At 45.6% G+C, this 16404-nt stretch overlaps 6 protein-coding genes across 6 annotated transcripts; 3 read left to right on the top strand and 3 right to left on the bottom strand.

The window, feature by feature from the left end:
- Window positions 1–271: 271 nt before the first annotated feature.
- F5Y00DRAFT_238234 (uncharacterized protein) lies at window positions 272–4020 on the bottom strand. The gene is made up of 3 exons (XM_048007927.1): window positions 1734–4020; window positions 1169–1678; window positions 272–1115 (listed from the first exon to the last, which is right to left on the bottom strand). Exons 1-3 carry the CDS (start codon window positions 3457–3459, stop codon window positions 553–555), a joined length of 2799 nt encoding a protein of 932 aa, XP_047864302.1. The 5' UTR covers window positions 3460–4020; the 3' UTR covers window positions 272–552.
- Window positions 4021–4306: 286 nt separating this feature from the next.
- On the bottom strand, window positions 4307–5222 carry F5Y00DRAFT_238232 (uncharacterized protein). Its single transcript, XM_048007926.1, has 2 exons — window positions 4582–5222; window positions 4307–4529 (listed from the first exon to the last, which is right to left on the bottom strand). Exons 1-2 carry the CDS (start codon window positions 4682–4684, stop codon window positions 4396–4398), a joined length of 237 nt encoding a protein of 78 aa, XP_047864301.1. The 5' UTR covers window positions 4685–5222; the 3' UTR covers window positions 4307–4395.
- Window positions 5223–5956: 734 nt separating this feature from the next.
- F5Y00DRAFT_238230 (uncharacterized protein) lies at window positions 5957–7033 on the top strand. Its single transcript, XM_048007925.1, has one exon. It carries the CDS (start codon window positions 6252–6254, stop codon window positions 6480–6482), a length of 231 nt encoding a protein of 76 aa, XP_047864300.1. The 5' UTR covers window positions 5957–6251; the 3' UTR covers window positions 6483–7033.
- A 1091-nt stretch (window positions 7034–8124) lies between these two features.
- On the bottom strand, window positions 8125–9004 carry F5Y00DRAFT_238227 (uncharacterized protein). The gene is made up of 3 exons (XM_048007924.1): window positions 8867–9004; window positions 8502–8810; window positions 8125–8448 (listed from the first exon to the last, which is right to left on the bottom strand). The coding sequence occupies exons 1-3, from the start codon at window positions 8882–8884 to the stop codon at window positions 8344–8346; spliced, it is 432 nt and encodes a 143-aa protein (XP_047864299.1). The 5' UTR covers window positions 8885–9004; the 3' UTR covers window positions 8125–8343.
- Window positions 9005–9154: 150 nt separating this feature from the next.
- Window positions 9155–10538, top strand: F5Y00DRAFT_238226 (Pre-rRNA-processing protein IPI1). Its single transcript, XM_048007923.1, has 2 exons — window positions 9155–9374; window positions 9445–10538. Exons 1-2 carry the CDS (start codon window positions 9254–9256, stop codon window positions 10371–10373), a joined length of 1050 nt encoding a protein of 349 aa, XP_047864298.1. The 5' UTR covers window positions 9155–9253; the 3' UTR covers window positions 10374–10538.
- Window positions 10539–12910: 2372 nt separating this feature from the next.
- Window positions 12911–15303, top strand: F5Y00DRAFT_270119 (DEAD-domain-containing protein; the record flags this gene model as incomplete). Its single annotated transcript, XM_048012565.1, has 5 exons — window positions 12911–13197; window positions 13251–13444; window positions 13510–13950; window positions 14002–14493; window positions 14547–15303. The coding sequence occupies 5 exons, from the start codon at window positions 12911–12913 to the stop codon at window positions 14993–14995; spliced, it is 1863 nt and encodes a 620-aa protein (XP_047864297.1). The 3' UTR covers window positions 14996–15303.
- Between the last annotated feature and the right edge of the window lie 1101 nt (window positions 15304–16404).

Below are 16404 nucleotides of genomic sequence, written 5' to 3'. Positions count from 1 at the left end.
GTAGCTTCCAGTGCCCCGTAACTATCAATGACAATCATATACCGCAGCATATTTTATACCTACGAAAGGCACATTTACTTGACCAATATCAATCTATAGTTTAGGGTATTTGAACCTGGGCTGCCCAAGTTCAACGATTAATGTGAATATACGTGTAACATAGTAGGGGTGGAAAAGGGGTAAAGGCGGGGAAGGGGTAAAACGTCAGTAGCCTTCTACGCCCGAATTCTCCGTCAAATTCGCAGGCCGCCGTTTGGTGAAATATAAAAACTCCAAGAATAAAATTCCTTGTTTATTACTAGCGTAAAGAGCTGGGTATCTCGCAAATATGCCTAATACAAAAGAAAGAAAGAGCTACAATAGCCCTCTTACGCCCATGCATGCCATTTTGTCATACATATCCGCTTCATAACCCGAATTTTTTGTGCCATGTTGTAATTTTAAACCGCGCTACCAAAACCGCTCCATACCTCGGAAACCAAACCCTTGTATGGGGCTAGATACTGTTTTCTCGTACTCTTTTTATTAATGTTTTTCATTCCGACGCTTTATTTACTCGACTCGGATAATGACTTTCCACCCTAGAGCCCCCGCTTCTCTGATGGCGCAAGATAAACAACCCCTCCTACGACGGCTGATAATTGCGTTCCAGCCCCTTTCGGCGCACAGGGCGCGAACAAGGATCTCGAGGTCGGACCCGAATTGCCTCCTACGCGTTCCGAGTCGCATCTTAGCTTCGGGACTGGGGCTTGGCGGGTCGATCCGCTCGATCTTGCTGCGGGATGATGCTGCTGTGCTTGGCCGCCGCTCCATCTCTAGTGAATTAGACGTCCGTAATGGTGGCATATTAATGGCTTCCGTACCAAATGACGATGAGAGCGAAGACATGCGAGAGAGCGAGGGCATGTCCGTTGATTGTGGTGGCGCAAAGCCCGTTACACAGTCGATTACTAAAAATCGGGGAATTCTGTTGGACATAGAGGCTGAGGAGTGGCTTCTCGAATGGCCTTTAACTGGTATTTTGCATAATAGGTCCTCTAGACTTGCAGAAGGATGGTTGATGAGATCTGTGAGATGAATTGCCGTATAATGATAAAATCGATGGAGCGGATGGCCTGGCACATGTCAGTAAGGTGCAGTAAGAGAGGCGTGATGTAGGGGTACAAACCTGTAATATGTGCCGCGCTGGCAGACTTGCCATTGAAATTATGACCTCCGACGTCGATTTGCTGGATAGTAGGGCTGGTGGGGGATTTAAAATATTTGACATAACTAGAGGCGACGCAAGGATGAGCAGTAACAAAGTAGACGTCATTGGAAAGCGCAAATTTGTGATACTCGTCTTTTTCAAGTGCGTCGTGAGATATCGTAAACGTTACAGAAGCAGGGTAAGTCTGAATTCCCGCGCCCTCTTCCTTGTTGGGGTTCGAAACCGGGCGAAAATTCCTATCTGTGGTAGGCGTCGTGCTTCCGTTGTCTACCGAGGCGTTTAAATTTAACGATTTAAGCTCTACTCTGATATTCGAGGGGGGTGGATTGGGGTATGCATTTTCGTATGGGATTATAAAGTCGGCGGGCAGTACGCTCGAAGGGTCAGCATCACCGAGAACATCGGACTCGCGTTCGATAGTTGTTTTACCCCATATCCTGGCTTTCCTTCCTGTTCGAGCGACATCGGCTGCAATAGTAAGTACCTGGCTTGAACTAGATTGAACGGAAATAAGAGGGCTTACCTGGGATTGCATCAACCGAAATGTTCACCCAGCCCTCGTCGAACCCTCGAGGAGTCACGTCACTCGATATCCAGCCCATACATTCTGCTGCACCCTGTCCAGCAGCCAACACACGGCCCACGATGCAAGCTGTACTCCAGAAGCTCTTCCCACTATAGACAAAACCACCACAGAGATTCACCAGTGGACCGAGCCTCGCCAATACATTTTCATCAACCTCCAATAAAGCCGACATAAGATGGTGCGATAGCACTTCACCCGGCAGGATTAAACCGGATACATATGACTTCGAGAACCATCCGGACGCGTGCAACGCAGCTTCAATCTTCCTCCGTCTAGCCGGTTGCTTTCTGTCACGCACTGATGATGCACCATCAGAAAAGTATGAGGAGCGGCGGGAATCATAATCGAGGGGAAGCGTAGTAATGGGGGTTGCTTTACTTAACGCCATAGCCTTCTCGGATAATTTTGCGCCGGAAAGTTGTATGTCTGGCCAGCGTAGTTTTCGCGCGAAGTGTATTAACCCGTAAACCTGCCTCTCATTATATTTTCCTTGTATTGTGTACACATGCTCTGACAAAGAGTTGTCATGATGCTGACTGTGGTCAACATGATGCGCCCCGTACATGTGCTGCTCATGCTTAAGATTCATCCTGCTCGTCAACGAAGAGAGCCATCCTTTATGTATGGGCGGTTCGGAGTGATCCACTTGCTGCTTTTCAACCCTGATATTTTCCAGCCACGATCGGGCCAGAATCAAGGACCATCTAACAGAGACATTTGCCTCCTTTTCAAATCTGTGTACCTCGGAGGCCTTGAGATTCTGACCTATGCCGTATTCATCGCCCTCCGTAATGGCATCTAATCGAATAAGTAGTTCGCAAGCAAGAAGAATTTGAAGCAACAGCCAATATCGTTCCTCACTTCGATCTTGCGCGTTTTTTCCCTCATTGATAGATGCCCCGTCTAAGATCTCATCATCCAAGGGGAAGGCCCACAAAATTTGGCCAAGACGGATCCTCCATTCGACGCATGAGAAGTCGGTCCAGGCATTCGGCGCTGCCAATACCTTTACTAAGGCATGAATTTGCACAGCCAAGCTGTAAGGGTTTTTGGGGTCAATAACCCTAGTCGGAGGATGGAGAACTTTAGTGAATAGCTCATTGTAAAGCTCCTGAGAATTTATCCAAGCACCCCTTCGCTCTGCCTGATACCTCTCCTCCAATTTGATTAGCTGTTCCATGATTTCCGAATCATCGAGATGCCGCAAGCCATCCTTGGAGGTTATCAGCCTCTGGCGCTGCTGTACAATGACGTGACCCTTGGATCCCAAACTATTGAAACCATACTGCTCCTCTTGCAGGGAGTCGGCAATAGAAATTTCCAAAGCCGCTTGATAACCGATAGTACCTTTCTCTAAGCCCTGCATGCTAAGCATGTTTGGTCGTTCCTGGCATCTTGCATCGAAGTGAGGCCGCTTCTTATAAGACGGCGACTCTACGGATAGGGGATCCCGGAGAATGATCCGGGGTCCAGCAGTTACGCAACCCCACGCATTATCTCCGATCTGGACATGGTCAGTTAAGTCTCTAATGCCCAACTCGTCATTCCAAGGGAAGGCCACGGATGGGTGCGGGGCACCGGTGCCGTGACCTTGAGACCGAGCGAAGAATTGCGGAGCTCCGGAGAATAGCTTCTCGATCTCGGTATCGGTCAATGCTGCCATGATGCGATTGAGTTTCAACACAGGCTTGCGAGGCCTGCCATCGACTTTATCTATAGCACCCGGAGGAGGCGGAGATGGGAGCGGCTTATTAGAATTGACGGGCACACGTGGAGATAATGGTGGTCTCTCAGATGACGGCCGTGCACTCGAAGTCTGCTAAGATGTACGAGCGGTGTTAGTGATAAACCCCGAAAAAGCTCCTTATAGGCAGCGCTGGTTAATAGGAGATGTTGGACACGCGAGAAGTATCTAGAATCCTACTCCAGAAACAGATATAAATAATTCAGCTGTGTGAACTACTTAGTTCCATCTACCGGAACAAATGAAAATATAAAAACAAGAAGGTTCGAAAAGAAAACAGCGCATGCAGGGTCTAGGTAGAAACATCAGCTGAGGTCATAAGACAAGCAGTTTTAGGGGTCGCGGTCTATCCAACAACTATGCGCTTTCCCCCCTCACTGCCAAACTGAAATGACATTGTATGTACAATATACAATACTTGTACCGAGGCTTGGCAGGGGACTGACTCGTACGTGCGCATCTGGCAATTGCCATTGCAGCATTGCAGCTGCGTCGTTAACGAATTGCCCCAGAATCTCCAGCAGTTAGGTTAACTACCAGTTGGCGGACACGTGCCCCGACAAGGATAATGTGGAGAGAAAAGGGTAGGGGCGGTAAGGGTTGCTATAAAAGGAAATTATGGTAGGTACAGTACCGTTGCTGCTGCTGTGTTGGCCTTTGATTTCTCCGCACTGGATGTACTTGTACTTCTGCCTGCAGTCGTGGCCGTGTTCGTAGTCGTAGTCGTAGTTGCAGTTGCATCCGCGACGGCCGCGCTTGTGCGTGAGTTTGAACCCGAACCTTCGCCTGAATCATTTTTTGCATATCCACTCCGTCGCCGTAGTCCTTCACCTTTACTCATTCCGACACCTTTAATTACCCCACGGATGCCTTTTTGCAACTTATTCCGTATTCGCGCCTGAGGGGTCTTGCGATTCTGTTCTTTTGGCCGACGTACAAACTCTCGAATTCGAGCATATTTAGATGAAGGTTTCTGCCGGTTCCCATTGGTTGGTTCCTTGGCGTCGGTAATGAAGATCAGTGCTGAGGGTTTAAACACAGCTAACGATGGCACCCTCATGGATGAGTCGTGTGTGCTTTTCCGGTTGTTTAAGTTTAGAGCGTCGAACACAACGTCCGACGGTATATTGCGCGGAAAGTGCATGGTGGTTTTCAGAACTGATCTGTCGTACTGGTTATAAGTGTGCCATGAGAACAACCCGCCAAGCCACCCAGTTGATGTCAAAATGAGGTTGGACCAAGGATATTAAGTTCGAGTGGTGCTAAAAGCCGGTCGACCAGATCCTCTATATTACGGTCTTCCCGATATGCTAGAAGACGATGATAGGCGCACCTAATGCCAGATGTAAATATCAGATTACACAATTATGGGAAATCAGGCTGGGCGGCCACACGGCCATATTAAAACCAACCGCAATGTCAAATATCCGATCTATCTTTGTATACGCCAGGCCAGTAATATGAATGATGCCACGAGTCGCCAAGCTTACGTTCAAAGTGCCGGACGTCACAATACATGGTAGATGGATTCGGGCTGTGGGTGCTTGGGATAGCTATGGATGAACAAGATAATCAACCGGTAAGCTAGCTATCCTATACATTTTTGGATTGTTTCAAATCACCTCCACTGCCTCCTCATAGGCTTCGGAGGTCGAATGTGCAGGGGATGTTTCCTCTACCGATTTGGTACCTGTTTGAAATTCACCCCCATTAAAAATCGTTGGTACTTCAGTTCCTAACGCCAGCAATATCATGCGTCTTACCGGTATTCCGATAGATGTGGGCTTTTCTCATATGTAACAGCCGCACACCGACATTATCTCACGCTATATACCATCCACCTTCTAGCTAAGGCTCACTTACAGTTTCAGCCTTCATGCCTGACGTGGCTCGCGTGGGTGGCCATCTGGATAGATCCACTAGATCTTTCGCTTCGTACCACCCTTGCGGTTCGCGATTTAAGCCGCCCACCGAGTACGAACCCTCTCTATCAGATTTTCTGTACAAGATTAGAATGCGTTTCGTCATCATTGTTGTCAAAAGTTCTTATTTACGACTTTGAAACAGTGTCAGCCTTATGGTGCATCCTTACAACCTTCGAATTATCCTTCGAATTATTACCGAAGCGTCTTTCGCCAGAATTCTGAGCAGTGCCGTACAAGTTGTATAGCACTTTAATTTTAATGAAGGCGGCCTTTCACCTTCAACCTTCCAATGTGATAAATCCGAACGTTTCTGTTTAATTTATGTGGGACACGTTGACTGAACTGAGCCGGAAAATGAAAACTGACCCTTGCTTCCATAGAAAGTTCCTAAGGCGCCGTTCCATGCGACGACCAATGGTACATTGTTGGATTCTATCGTATACTATGTACCCACCAACTCAATTGTCCTATTACGATTAGAGAATAACCAAGTCAATTACCCTGACCTTGTGGGATTCTCAATCACATCCGTGGGGCGTCAGGCTGTTCCAGGTATGTCATCCTACCGTAGCCCAGTTCGGCTCCGATTACAGTATTCTAGAAACGCTCCAAGGATGATAACTGCGGCGATCAGTTACAGCTGACGACGATCATAAAGCTTCCCGCTTGTCCGGAACTAATATTTAGTTGGTGCTGAATCATATAGCTAAAGTTGGCGATGACTCGCTGTCTGCGTATTGAGTTGGCAGCACTTTAAATGGCACTGCGGATCAACTAACATCGGATATGACCGCAGTCAGCAAATTTGCGATATTCGTCGTGCTAGTTGATAACGCCAGTTATGGAGCCTTTCTGAGAGGATCGTCTTATACCTCCTACGCATCTACACCTACTGTTGTAGTACTGAAAGACCTCAAATCACGGCTACACATTAATTCACGCGTCGTAAATACGTGTCCGAGGTTCGGGTTATTATTATCCTCGGCCTCCCCCATCCCGTATTCATCCAACAGCTGACTATTTTACCCAAGATTATGCGAATGCCGAAAGTTCACGTGGAAGTATACTCTTAATCGCTTGGGTTAGGAGCCGAGGCGTGTTTCATCCATCATTGCCAGCTCATGTGGCACTTTTAATAGCCATAGCTATAGGATGTAAGATGAGCCCTCGTGATGAGATTCCTCTTGTCGCCAATGCTAATAACTCGATGTAAATCGAATCGGGTTTGCATTATCGGGACCATTTGAGTCTTAGTTTAACATCAAGTATCCGACTCAGGATTTCTTCTAAGGCCAGCGTGTTCTTGCATCCGATATTCTTCGACTTATTCGTATAATTCTAATCTTGGGAGAACGGAACCGTATATGTCCGGTTTCATCTGTCTCTCCGGGCTCGATTTCTTTCATATATACCTGTAATGCTCTTCCCAAAAGTATAAACCGAGGCTACGGTACTCCAATGCCACAGATTATTTATCTCGTAACCGATAGAAATATGTACTATAATGGTAGTTTATATCGGCGGCCTCGATACCAAACCTATTAGAGTAGCTATATTGTGTTTCCCCGCCCCAGAAGCAACGGGCTTTCTTCTCTCATTCGCATTAATATCTTTCACGGAGGCATTTGCTGGCAGGCGTAGCAGAAATAATGTTATCCGCTCTGTTAGTCACCCAGATGCCATTTTGGTAATCCTATGGTCCTTTGGACACTAACTTTAGTTGCCAACGTAGACTTAAAGGGGATGATGGCAAGTGCTGTCATCAAGGCTGGAGCAACGTCTTGTCTCCTCTAAACCAGTCAACTAACCGGATTCTGGCGGGGGGACACGCCCCTCGATGCCCTTGGTGCTGCGTCAAATGCCGATCCATCAGATGCAGAGGTAGTCATAAGAGCAAGCGCTCTCGGGTTTTCGAAACTGTCTGCAGAGCCACGGCGCAAACATTTTTATTCAATTGGATTACCTCGCTACGCTCCACGCGCGAAGGACCCCGACAAGCCTGATAGTTACCATACCTGGATCGTGTACCGTCTGCAGGAGTAGGTCTCAACTACTGCAGTCAGCTTGCTATCACGCGGAAATAGCCTAGAGACGGCCGGGGAAAACGTCCACTAAGAAAGGAAGACCCTATACATTACCCAACAATGCCGTGAGTCTGATAGTAGCTGAAGCGTCTGTTGCATGGTTGAGCTGACTTTGGGTGGTAAACATAGGGGTGAAAGAACACCCCTTCAACCCCAGTGTAGTCAAGTCTGACACGGACAACGTGTTGCCATTTAGCCGCCGAGCACTGGTTAATAGTTGTAGCGTCCATAGCCTTGCTCATGTACGAACTACACGCAATTTACCGTCGTATGGTATAATACCGCAATAATGACCGAGAGCGAGTAATGATATGATAATGTTCTGGCTCCTGTTCTTGGAAAACTGTATTAGCCATAAGTCTTCCCATCGCCGTCAATGGGGGAAAAGTAGAGTGAGTGATGTGTATCAAATCTTCCCTTATGTTCGTCGCCAGTGATGGGTTGGATTCCGCTTATGCGAACCACATGGAGAGGCCGTGCGACCTTCGGCTCGCAATGAGCATATTCCATTTATATGCTATGGATACTTCAAACAGACCTAATCACGTAGTAATGCTTACGTTAGAAGTCGACCATACACGATAATATTCTTTTATTAGAGACATTGAGTCCCATTAGGAGAGCCCTAGGTCATCAACATAAATCATTCCCACCCTGGAAATCTTGGGTATAATGCCATCCTAAACGCCGCTGAACGCCGTGTATGCTGTAAGCTACTGGCTGAGAAAATCGCCAGTTAAATTGCGAGCCAGGAGTCCCGCTAGATTCGATAACCTGAAATGTGACGCGTTCCATTACACGGGAGGTGTGTCGTGGACAACTACCAGCAGATACTTAGCTTCGGGGACAATGACTAGTTCTTGCTTCTTCGTGCGCAGCCTCAATAATTTCAGTTCGTCCTACGTCGAATCATTAGCCCCTCTTTCATTCTAAAACACAGTTGGCTGTCTACCTCGGTGTCAATCTCGTCGACCAAGCTCCCAGCCGTACTTAAGAAGCTCCACACCATGCTGGCAAGCTCTTGTGCGGCTTGGGTCTCGCTGTCGGTACTCGCGCTGGCCTCGGTCGAGAAGGAGCCGCCCGTAGGGCTCGGCAGTGAAGCTTTCCTGTCTACAGATCGCGCAGGTCTAATCGTGGAGATCTGGCCGTTGGTCTTGAGAACGGCACCGTTGACCCGGTCTAACATAAGCCAGGCCTTGACCCCAGGCTTCTTGGAGAGCCGGTGGAGTGCGTCTTCTATGGATTCCGTGTTGACGGAAGGCTACGTACGTCATCAGTTAGATACATATATTAATACCAAAGGGTTATACTTCGTACCAATGCCTTTTCTGCCATATTTATTTTTGGTGATTGAATGAAGAACCCTTCGTAGTAATTGCGAACGAGAACAGCCCTCAAGGTGAATTAAGAGCTTATTGATTCTTTGTTTGGTACCTGTACCCAACCTTAGACAACCGTACCTAGAAATTAGCTTAAGCCACTAAGAGCTAAGACATTGGCGGCAAGCCACCGTGATAAGATAGCCAAGCCACAAAGAAAATCCGGGGTCAGTGAATTAATTATGCCGCTACTTACCGCCAAAAAGTTGTGCTCGATAGTTCCGTCGCGAAGCTCAGTTACGTAGGTGTATGATGGGATAGCAAGGCCAATCGGTCTACTGAACCTATCGCGCCAGTTCTTGCTCATCCCAATGACCGAGTCAAGATGGGTTCCAGCGCTAAGAAGAAGAAGGAAAAGAAGAAGGACTTCCAGAAGCCCAAGCTAAAAGTAGGGAAGCCCAAGGCAAAGCCTTCTAACTTCACGGATACCAGTTTTAAATCCAAAGGTATGATTATGATGCTATTCATGCGATATCCATCGTCGCAATTGAAGTTCTCTTTGCTAAACCATCGTAGCTATCGTCTTGCAGCAGCAACTTGCTGAGAATGCGCCGGATCCATCCGAACGATTCAAGCATAACCTCTCTCTGACGAGCTCTCGCTCGGACACTCAACGTCGAGATGCGTTATCGTACCTCGCGAGCCAGCTCTCGACGAATCCGCCGATAAACCCAGTAGGCACGTCGACATTACTACAGAAAATTCTTCCCATTATGTCCGACTCCTCGGGACCTGTGCGCGGTCAGCTGCTGAAGCTACTACGAACTCTTCCCGCCGATGAAGTCCGCCCTCATGTTGAGAAGATCATGCTCTATATTCGAGGTACCATGACCAATATCTCGCAGGAGGTCAAGGATGATGGCCTGAATTATATGGAATGGCTACTTGACGTCGCCGGTGAGGATGTCGTCTCAAGTGCTGGTTGTTGGGTCAAACCGCTTAGAGACTTCATGTCGGTTCTCGGATGGGCCGTTAAATCCGCACCAACCATCGCGGCGAAGAGTGGTTGGACTTCTGCTCCGAGGACGACTTTTGGTGCCAAGAAATACGGCCAGTCTTTCCCACGACAGATGTTGGTGTTGTCCAAATTTCTAGATATAGGATTCAAGCCAGGAATGGCTACAACTTGGACCCCCAACGATTGGGTCAGCAATATATGTTGCGTGCCGCGGACGTCGGACCCACTTGGATATCTCGGCTTATTCAAGCCCCCTAGAGACGAGGATAGTGAGCTCTATCGAAACCGAGAAGATAGACAAGATATCTTCCAGAAGAGGTTTAGAGCAGCTGTTGAGGCCGGTGTAGATATGGCCAAGAAAGAAGGTGGGACAGCCGGTAGAGCTGCGGCAACGCTAGATCAAGTGTTGAAGGATGGTATGGGTGACTACGAACAGACTTCACGATTCAACGATGACGAGCATCTATGGGATGGCTATATCATGTAAACTAGGGATCTAGGCGCTCTGAGATGTGTTTTTAAATTTTCAACCCGTATTAAACGCAGCATTCCTACCCGTGCTAAATTTTGCATTCGGCTCGGCGTAGTAATGTATTGTAAAGCTTTATGGTAAAGCATCCCATCAGAAAGTGATTAATATGGATGTCTATCCCAGGCAAGCAAATTTCACCCGATCTCTATCGCTTTAATATCAATATAAGGCATCAATGAGCATTGCACATTACATTGAACGTTACTTACCTCAATAACCTACAATACTGCATATAGATCCCAAGCCATGCTGCGTATAATAGTGATGCCATAAAGACTTACTTGCATCCCTTAATCCTTAATCATATTAAGAGTTTTACAGCTAATTATACTGCAAGTACCCATAGCATAACCCCATTTACATGATCTTTACCCTTTGTTTGTTCAAGCTCTAACATGCATGTAGCTTATGAACGAACGGACATATTTCCGTCATTTCCTGTCAACATCCAAAAGCAATAACAGGTTGATGGTGTATGTTACATCCTAGCAAACAAATATATCCATGTACACTCAAAGGGACTTTCGTTAAGTAGAGAGGGCATTTAATACTATAGCTACACACCTACTATACTATATATCCAACCCATTATCAATAAATCATACGTTAGGTACCTAGGTAAAGGCTCTCGAAAAGCATAAGGAGAGGCTTTCAAGTAACCCCTTTTAATCAAGGTCGTTGATGAATCAAAGATATAGTAACATGCTGCCATAGTAAGTCAATCTTCTTGAGAGTAGACGTTGATTTCTCGACCCCCCATTCATTTCTAGGGGGCTAGCCATTTCCACGTCGTCAACCATGCCGTCGACCCTGACGTCCCCCACTGAGGCACTCCAGCCAGCTTACCACATTTCAAAAATCTCTTACAGTGATCTGCATATCGTCCCAGTGCTTTAGGCCATGCACCCATCTCCTACATGATCGTCCTGGAGACCTAAGAATACATAACACATACATTCTACATAGTGTGCCTTCCAAGTTAGAGTCTTACAGTGTATGCAGACAATACCTATCAGTACATGAACTGCAGTGTCCAATGAAAGGTATGTACTGGGCTGGTGCTTCCTCCCCTAATAGTCACAGCCTTATTCATCTCCATCACTGCTTCCTCGTTTTGTTTATGCACCTTATTGCCTTAGGTAAACTCGTACTTAGCTCTACTTCCCTAAGCTGTACCCTTCACATACTTGCACCAGCAGTTATAGTAGATTTGGTACTTACCCACCTAAGTACGCGTACTTAATACTTCACATAAGAAAAGTATACCTTGCAAGTATATACGGGGCTCCTTCTAAAACAACTCAACTTACCTAGATAGCTGTTCCTTCCTAAGTTTGTTACTTCCTGATCCTCGAGGTATCAAGGTGCTGATTCTCTCCAACCAGAAACTATAAGAGAACCCATCCTTCCCTCCCATAGTCAACTTTGACTTTTTACCTCATCATTACTTTACCACAGGATCCCCTGGAAAGGTAGCCTAGGATAATCTAGAAACCACAACTCCAGTCTTCAGTTCTTCGATCTTTCAACAAAGCAAAGGGCTAGCTACCCATCCAAGGTAAGTTTGACGTCTCCTCCTCCCTCTCCCTCATCATCTCCCACCATCATCCATCAACCATACTCTGCTAAAGGTAAACATCGACGTGTTTGCCTTACAAGACAACACACCCGGATTCCCTTTTACTTTCTCTTTACTATCCTCCTTTCAGCACATAAGCCTCTCCAACCCTTCATATTCTTCTCGATCGTCTATTACTTAGGCGCCCTTTCACGCGACTCAACCACCGCCGACCTGTACTCTGCAAGCAACTTCTTTGAGGTACCATCTAAGTCTTCATTAAAAGAAGAAACTCACCTCAAGAACTTACCATTCCTGCACGCTTTGGCTGGATAATTTCAATAACATATTACCCTCAATCTAGGTCTCAGCTTCTTCGTCATTACTAGGTAGGTAAGCTTGTATATGCCGCAAGACCTCTTCTTGGCATAATTCTTGCTTCCCCATCACTTGCACGAACTGCTGCTACTTTATTTTACCTTCTCTTGCTGCTTTTTGCAGACCTTCCCGTCCTTCAAGGCAACGTTTTGCTAATAATCTATCGCATAGGGCTCGCGCTTACAGACTTGACTATCACAACAGTCAAGTTCTCAAGTTGACAAGACATAAGTCAGCAAGTAAGTATCTGCTCGCGCTTTTTCGCATTTACGTTTCCTTTCAACCAATACGAACTGTTTTTATATCCCTATATCAAACTTCTAACCTTAACACCCCGGAAAACCACATTTCTTGACATTCTTCACCCCCTCCTAAACATTATCTATATCACACTGTCTGAAACCTCTATTCGCTTATTAGCTAGCTGTACTCCCCCGTATCTGATGTTCTGGCTTCAAAGCCCTTGCAAGCCAGTGGATGAGTACTACGTCTTCTGTTATCACTGACTTAAGATCTCTAGAACTCCGAAAACAACCTTGTTGGTTCATCAATCAAGATGTCTGACGGCTGGGGTTCTCCTGAGGGGAAGCCTATGGCCCCTAAGCAAGCTGCTGGGCCTTCAACCACCGTTGCGCAGCATCCTGAGAAGCCTGTTGCAGACTGGGGTCAGCCTGTCGCGTTTGACTACACTGAAACTGATGTTGACCGCAAGTGGGGCAGTAGCGGCGCCATCTACGAATGGGATGGCGACGAAGGTGAAATCGGCCCTGTGAATCCAGAGCTAGAGCTCGAGCTCTTCGGCCGCCCGGAGGAGCGACACTGCGCCGGCGTCGATTTCTCCAAGTAAGTTCATTTCATTTGCCTTCACGACTTACTATCTTCGCTAACCTTCCAAGGATCGCTGAGATCAGTGTCTCCCAAGAGGGTGAGAAGCGTATCATCCCCATCTCTAACTTCAAAGAAGCGGGTCTTCACCCTATCATGATGAAGAATGTTGAGATGGCAGGTTATAGAACACCGACCCCTATCCAAAAGTATTGCATCCCGGCGATCAAGATGGGACATGATTTGATCGCTATTGCCCAAACCGGTCAGTAATTCACATATCTTTTATCATCACTCTACGTTGCTCTGGCTAACCGACTTATTTCTTAGGTTCGGGCAAAACCGCCGCATATCTGGTTCCTATTTTGAACCAGTTGATGGGCAAAGCCAAAAAGTTGGCTGCTCCCCGCCCACCTCCCGAGCAGTTTGATAATGGAACAGCCCAATACGTGCGAGCTGAGCCTTTGGTACTCGTGGTTTGTCCTGCCCGAGAACTAGCAATTCAAATCTTCGACGAAGCGCGTAGATTCTGCTACCGCACAATGCTTCGTCCTTGTGTGGTCTATGGAGGAGGACCGATTCAGGAACAACTCCAACAGATTGGACGAGGCTGCGATGTCCTCGTCGCCACTCCTGGTCGACTTATCGATATCATGGAGCGCCCGCACCTGTTCACACTTCGTCGACTTCGATACATGGTGATCGATGAGGCTGATGAGATGCTCGACATGGATTGGCAGGAGGAATTTGGGAGGATCCTCTCCGGTGGAGGTAAGCTCCCGCGTTTCTGACACATCGGTATAAATCTAATATCCGTTATAGAACAGGAAGAAGGAAATGTGAAGTACATGCTATTCTCGGCCACTTTCCCTGGCGCTGTTCGCAAACTCGCCAAAGATCACCTTGCGATGAACCATATTCGCATTCGTGTGGGTCGTATCGGAAGCTCCCACGCAAACATTTCGCAGGACATCATTTTTGTGAAGCAGGAGCTGAAGCGAGAAGCCCTTCTTGACCTTCTGCGCTCGCTCAAGGCTGGCCGAGCCATCATATTCGTCAACAGCAAACGCACGGCAGACGAGATTGATGATTTTCTCTTCCACAAAAAATTTCCTTGCACTTCGATTCACTCCGACCGCACTCAACGAGAGCGAGAGGACGCAATGCGAGCGTTTCGCATTGGAAAAACACCCATTCTCGTCGCTACCGGAGTCATGGCTCGCGGAATTGACGTGCGTAACGTCCGCTATGTTATCAACTTTGATCTTCCAAGTGCGGACCATGGCGGTATTCAGGAATATGTTCACCGTATTGGTAAGTTGCCTTTCATTTCCGGAGTATTTTATTCGTTTACTAACACCTTACAGGTCGAACCGGCCGCATCGGCTACACTGGTTCCGCCACCTCATTCTACACTGAGCGCGATGAGTCTCTCGCTGAGGATTTGACCAAGATACTCATGGAAACCAACCAGCCGGTACCCGACTTCCTCCAGCAGTACATCCCCGAGGGTGTGGACCCAAATAACTTCCAAATGGAGGACGATAAGAGCGACTTTGGAGAAGAGGAGGGAGACACTGGAGACGCGTGGCAGACAGACGGACCCAAGGACGGCCAGAATGTTGGTAGCGATTCCTGGGCTGCTGGAGGTAACACCGGTGCAGACGACGCCTGGGGTGCTCCCGCGGCCGGAGGAGTCGCCGCAGATGGTTGGGGATCTGGAACCAAAGTCGATGCCGCCGGTACTTGGGGTTCTGGTGGCAACTCAGGGGGTGACTCATGGGGAAACGCGAACAATGCGGAAATTGACTGGTAATCACCGTATAACCACCACTCCATTTGGCATGGCCCTGACAGAGCATTCGGGCATTTCTGCCACAGTATTTGGCAACTAAATTTGCTCCGAGGTCGCGATATTTTCACAAGCCCCTAAGTAAAGACGGCAAAATAATGTTTCATTTCGTTTCTTTGAGGGTTGGCACAAGGTAGGAACATGCGTTTCTGGGTTTGATAGTCCATAGTGGAATCTCTGAGTAGTACGAATTGATTGCTGCGTTATGCCGTCCGAGATATGACCCACAACTACGGTAGAGGTCCTTAGCAGTATAATCATGTTGCTTTCGTCCAAGAAAGGTGGAAATAGCTTGCCTGATTGCTCACTCATTCACATAGCCTCGCGTAATACAATCCGTGTTTATTTATTTTAGGAAAACAAGAAAAAGGTGTTTACTAATCAGTTTCGGATCTTTCTATTGGTGTCAGAAATAAATAATTGCGTAAATATTATAATGAATATTCATATGGAAGGGAAGGGTAGGGTCAAACAGTGGCTTTGTGTAAGGGAAGGGTAATTAACCAGCACTATTTATATAATGCATATTCCTGGTTTATGTAATATTTTGGGAGAAGTAGGACTTTATAGGTCCAATCCTCGTGCTTTTGTTAATATGCCTCGTTGATGATGTCGGAATTCCTAACTGGCTGGTACCTCATGTAACTAGCGTAAGTGTGGAATTTCGTTGGACTTTATGGTCTTATAGAAGCAACCTTGAATAATCGATACTAACACTCTTTTTAGTTTTTATGTTAACTTCTTGTTTTGTTTATACGATATAAGTTGGTTTACTTCGTACACAGTTTTTAAGCAAACACGTAAGATGGTGAATTTATGTCATAAAGTAGGTAAGTACTTTTAACTATTTAAATAGTTTAATTAAGATTTAAAATTATATATATATTTAAAATATAAAACTTTAATATATAAATAAAAATATAAAAAATTATAAATAATTAAATTATTTTTAAATTACGTAAAATTAATTAATTTAATATATTTTTTTAAATAAAACTATTAAATAAATTTAATTAAAATAATTTTAAATAACTTTTTTAATTTAATTTTATAAATTTAATATTTCGAAATAATTCCTTTTTAATTAAATTTTTTTATTTATTTAAAATATTTCGTTTTTTTTAAATTTTTTTATTTAAAATTTTAATTACTTTTTTATTTAATAATTTTTTAATATTTATTAAATTAATTTAATTTTAAAATCTTTTAAATTTATTTTTATTTAATATTTTAATTAAACTATTAATTATTATATTTTTAAATTTAACGTAATTAACGTTAATATATTTTTTTTTAATTTTTTATTATAATTAATAATTATATATATTTATATATTTTAATTTAATTTTAAAAATTTTAATATTTTTATTTAT

Source organism: Daldinia vernicosa (genome assembly GCF_022497035.1).
Source record: "Daldinia vernicosa strain CBS 139.73 unplaced genomic scaffold F5Y00scaffold_26, whole genome shotgun sequence".
NCBI classification, from domain to species: domain Eukaryota; kingdom Fungi; phylum Ascomycota; class Sordariomycetes; order Xylariales; family Hypoxylaceae; genus Daldinia; species Daldinia vernicosa.
Note: the sequence above shows the minus strand (reverse complement) of the source record. Positions and strands in the feature narration are given on the sequence as shown.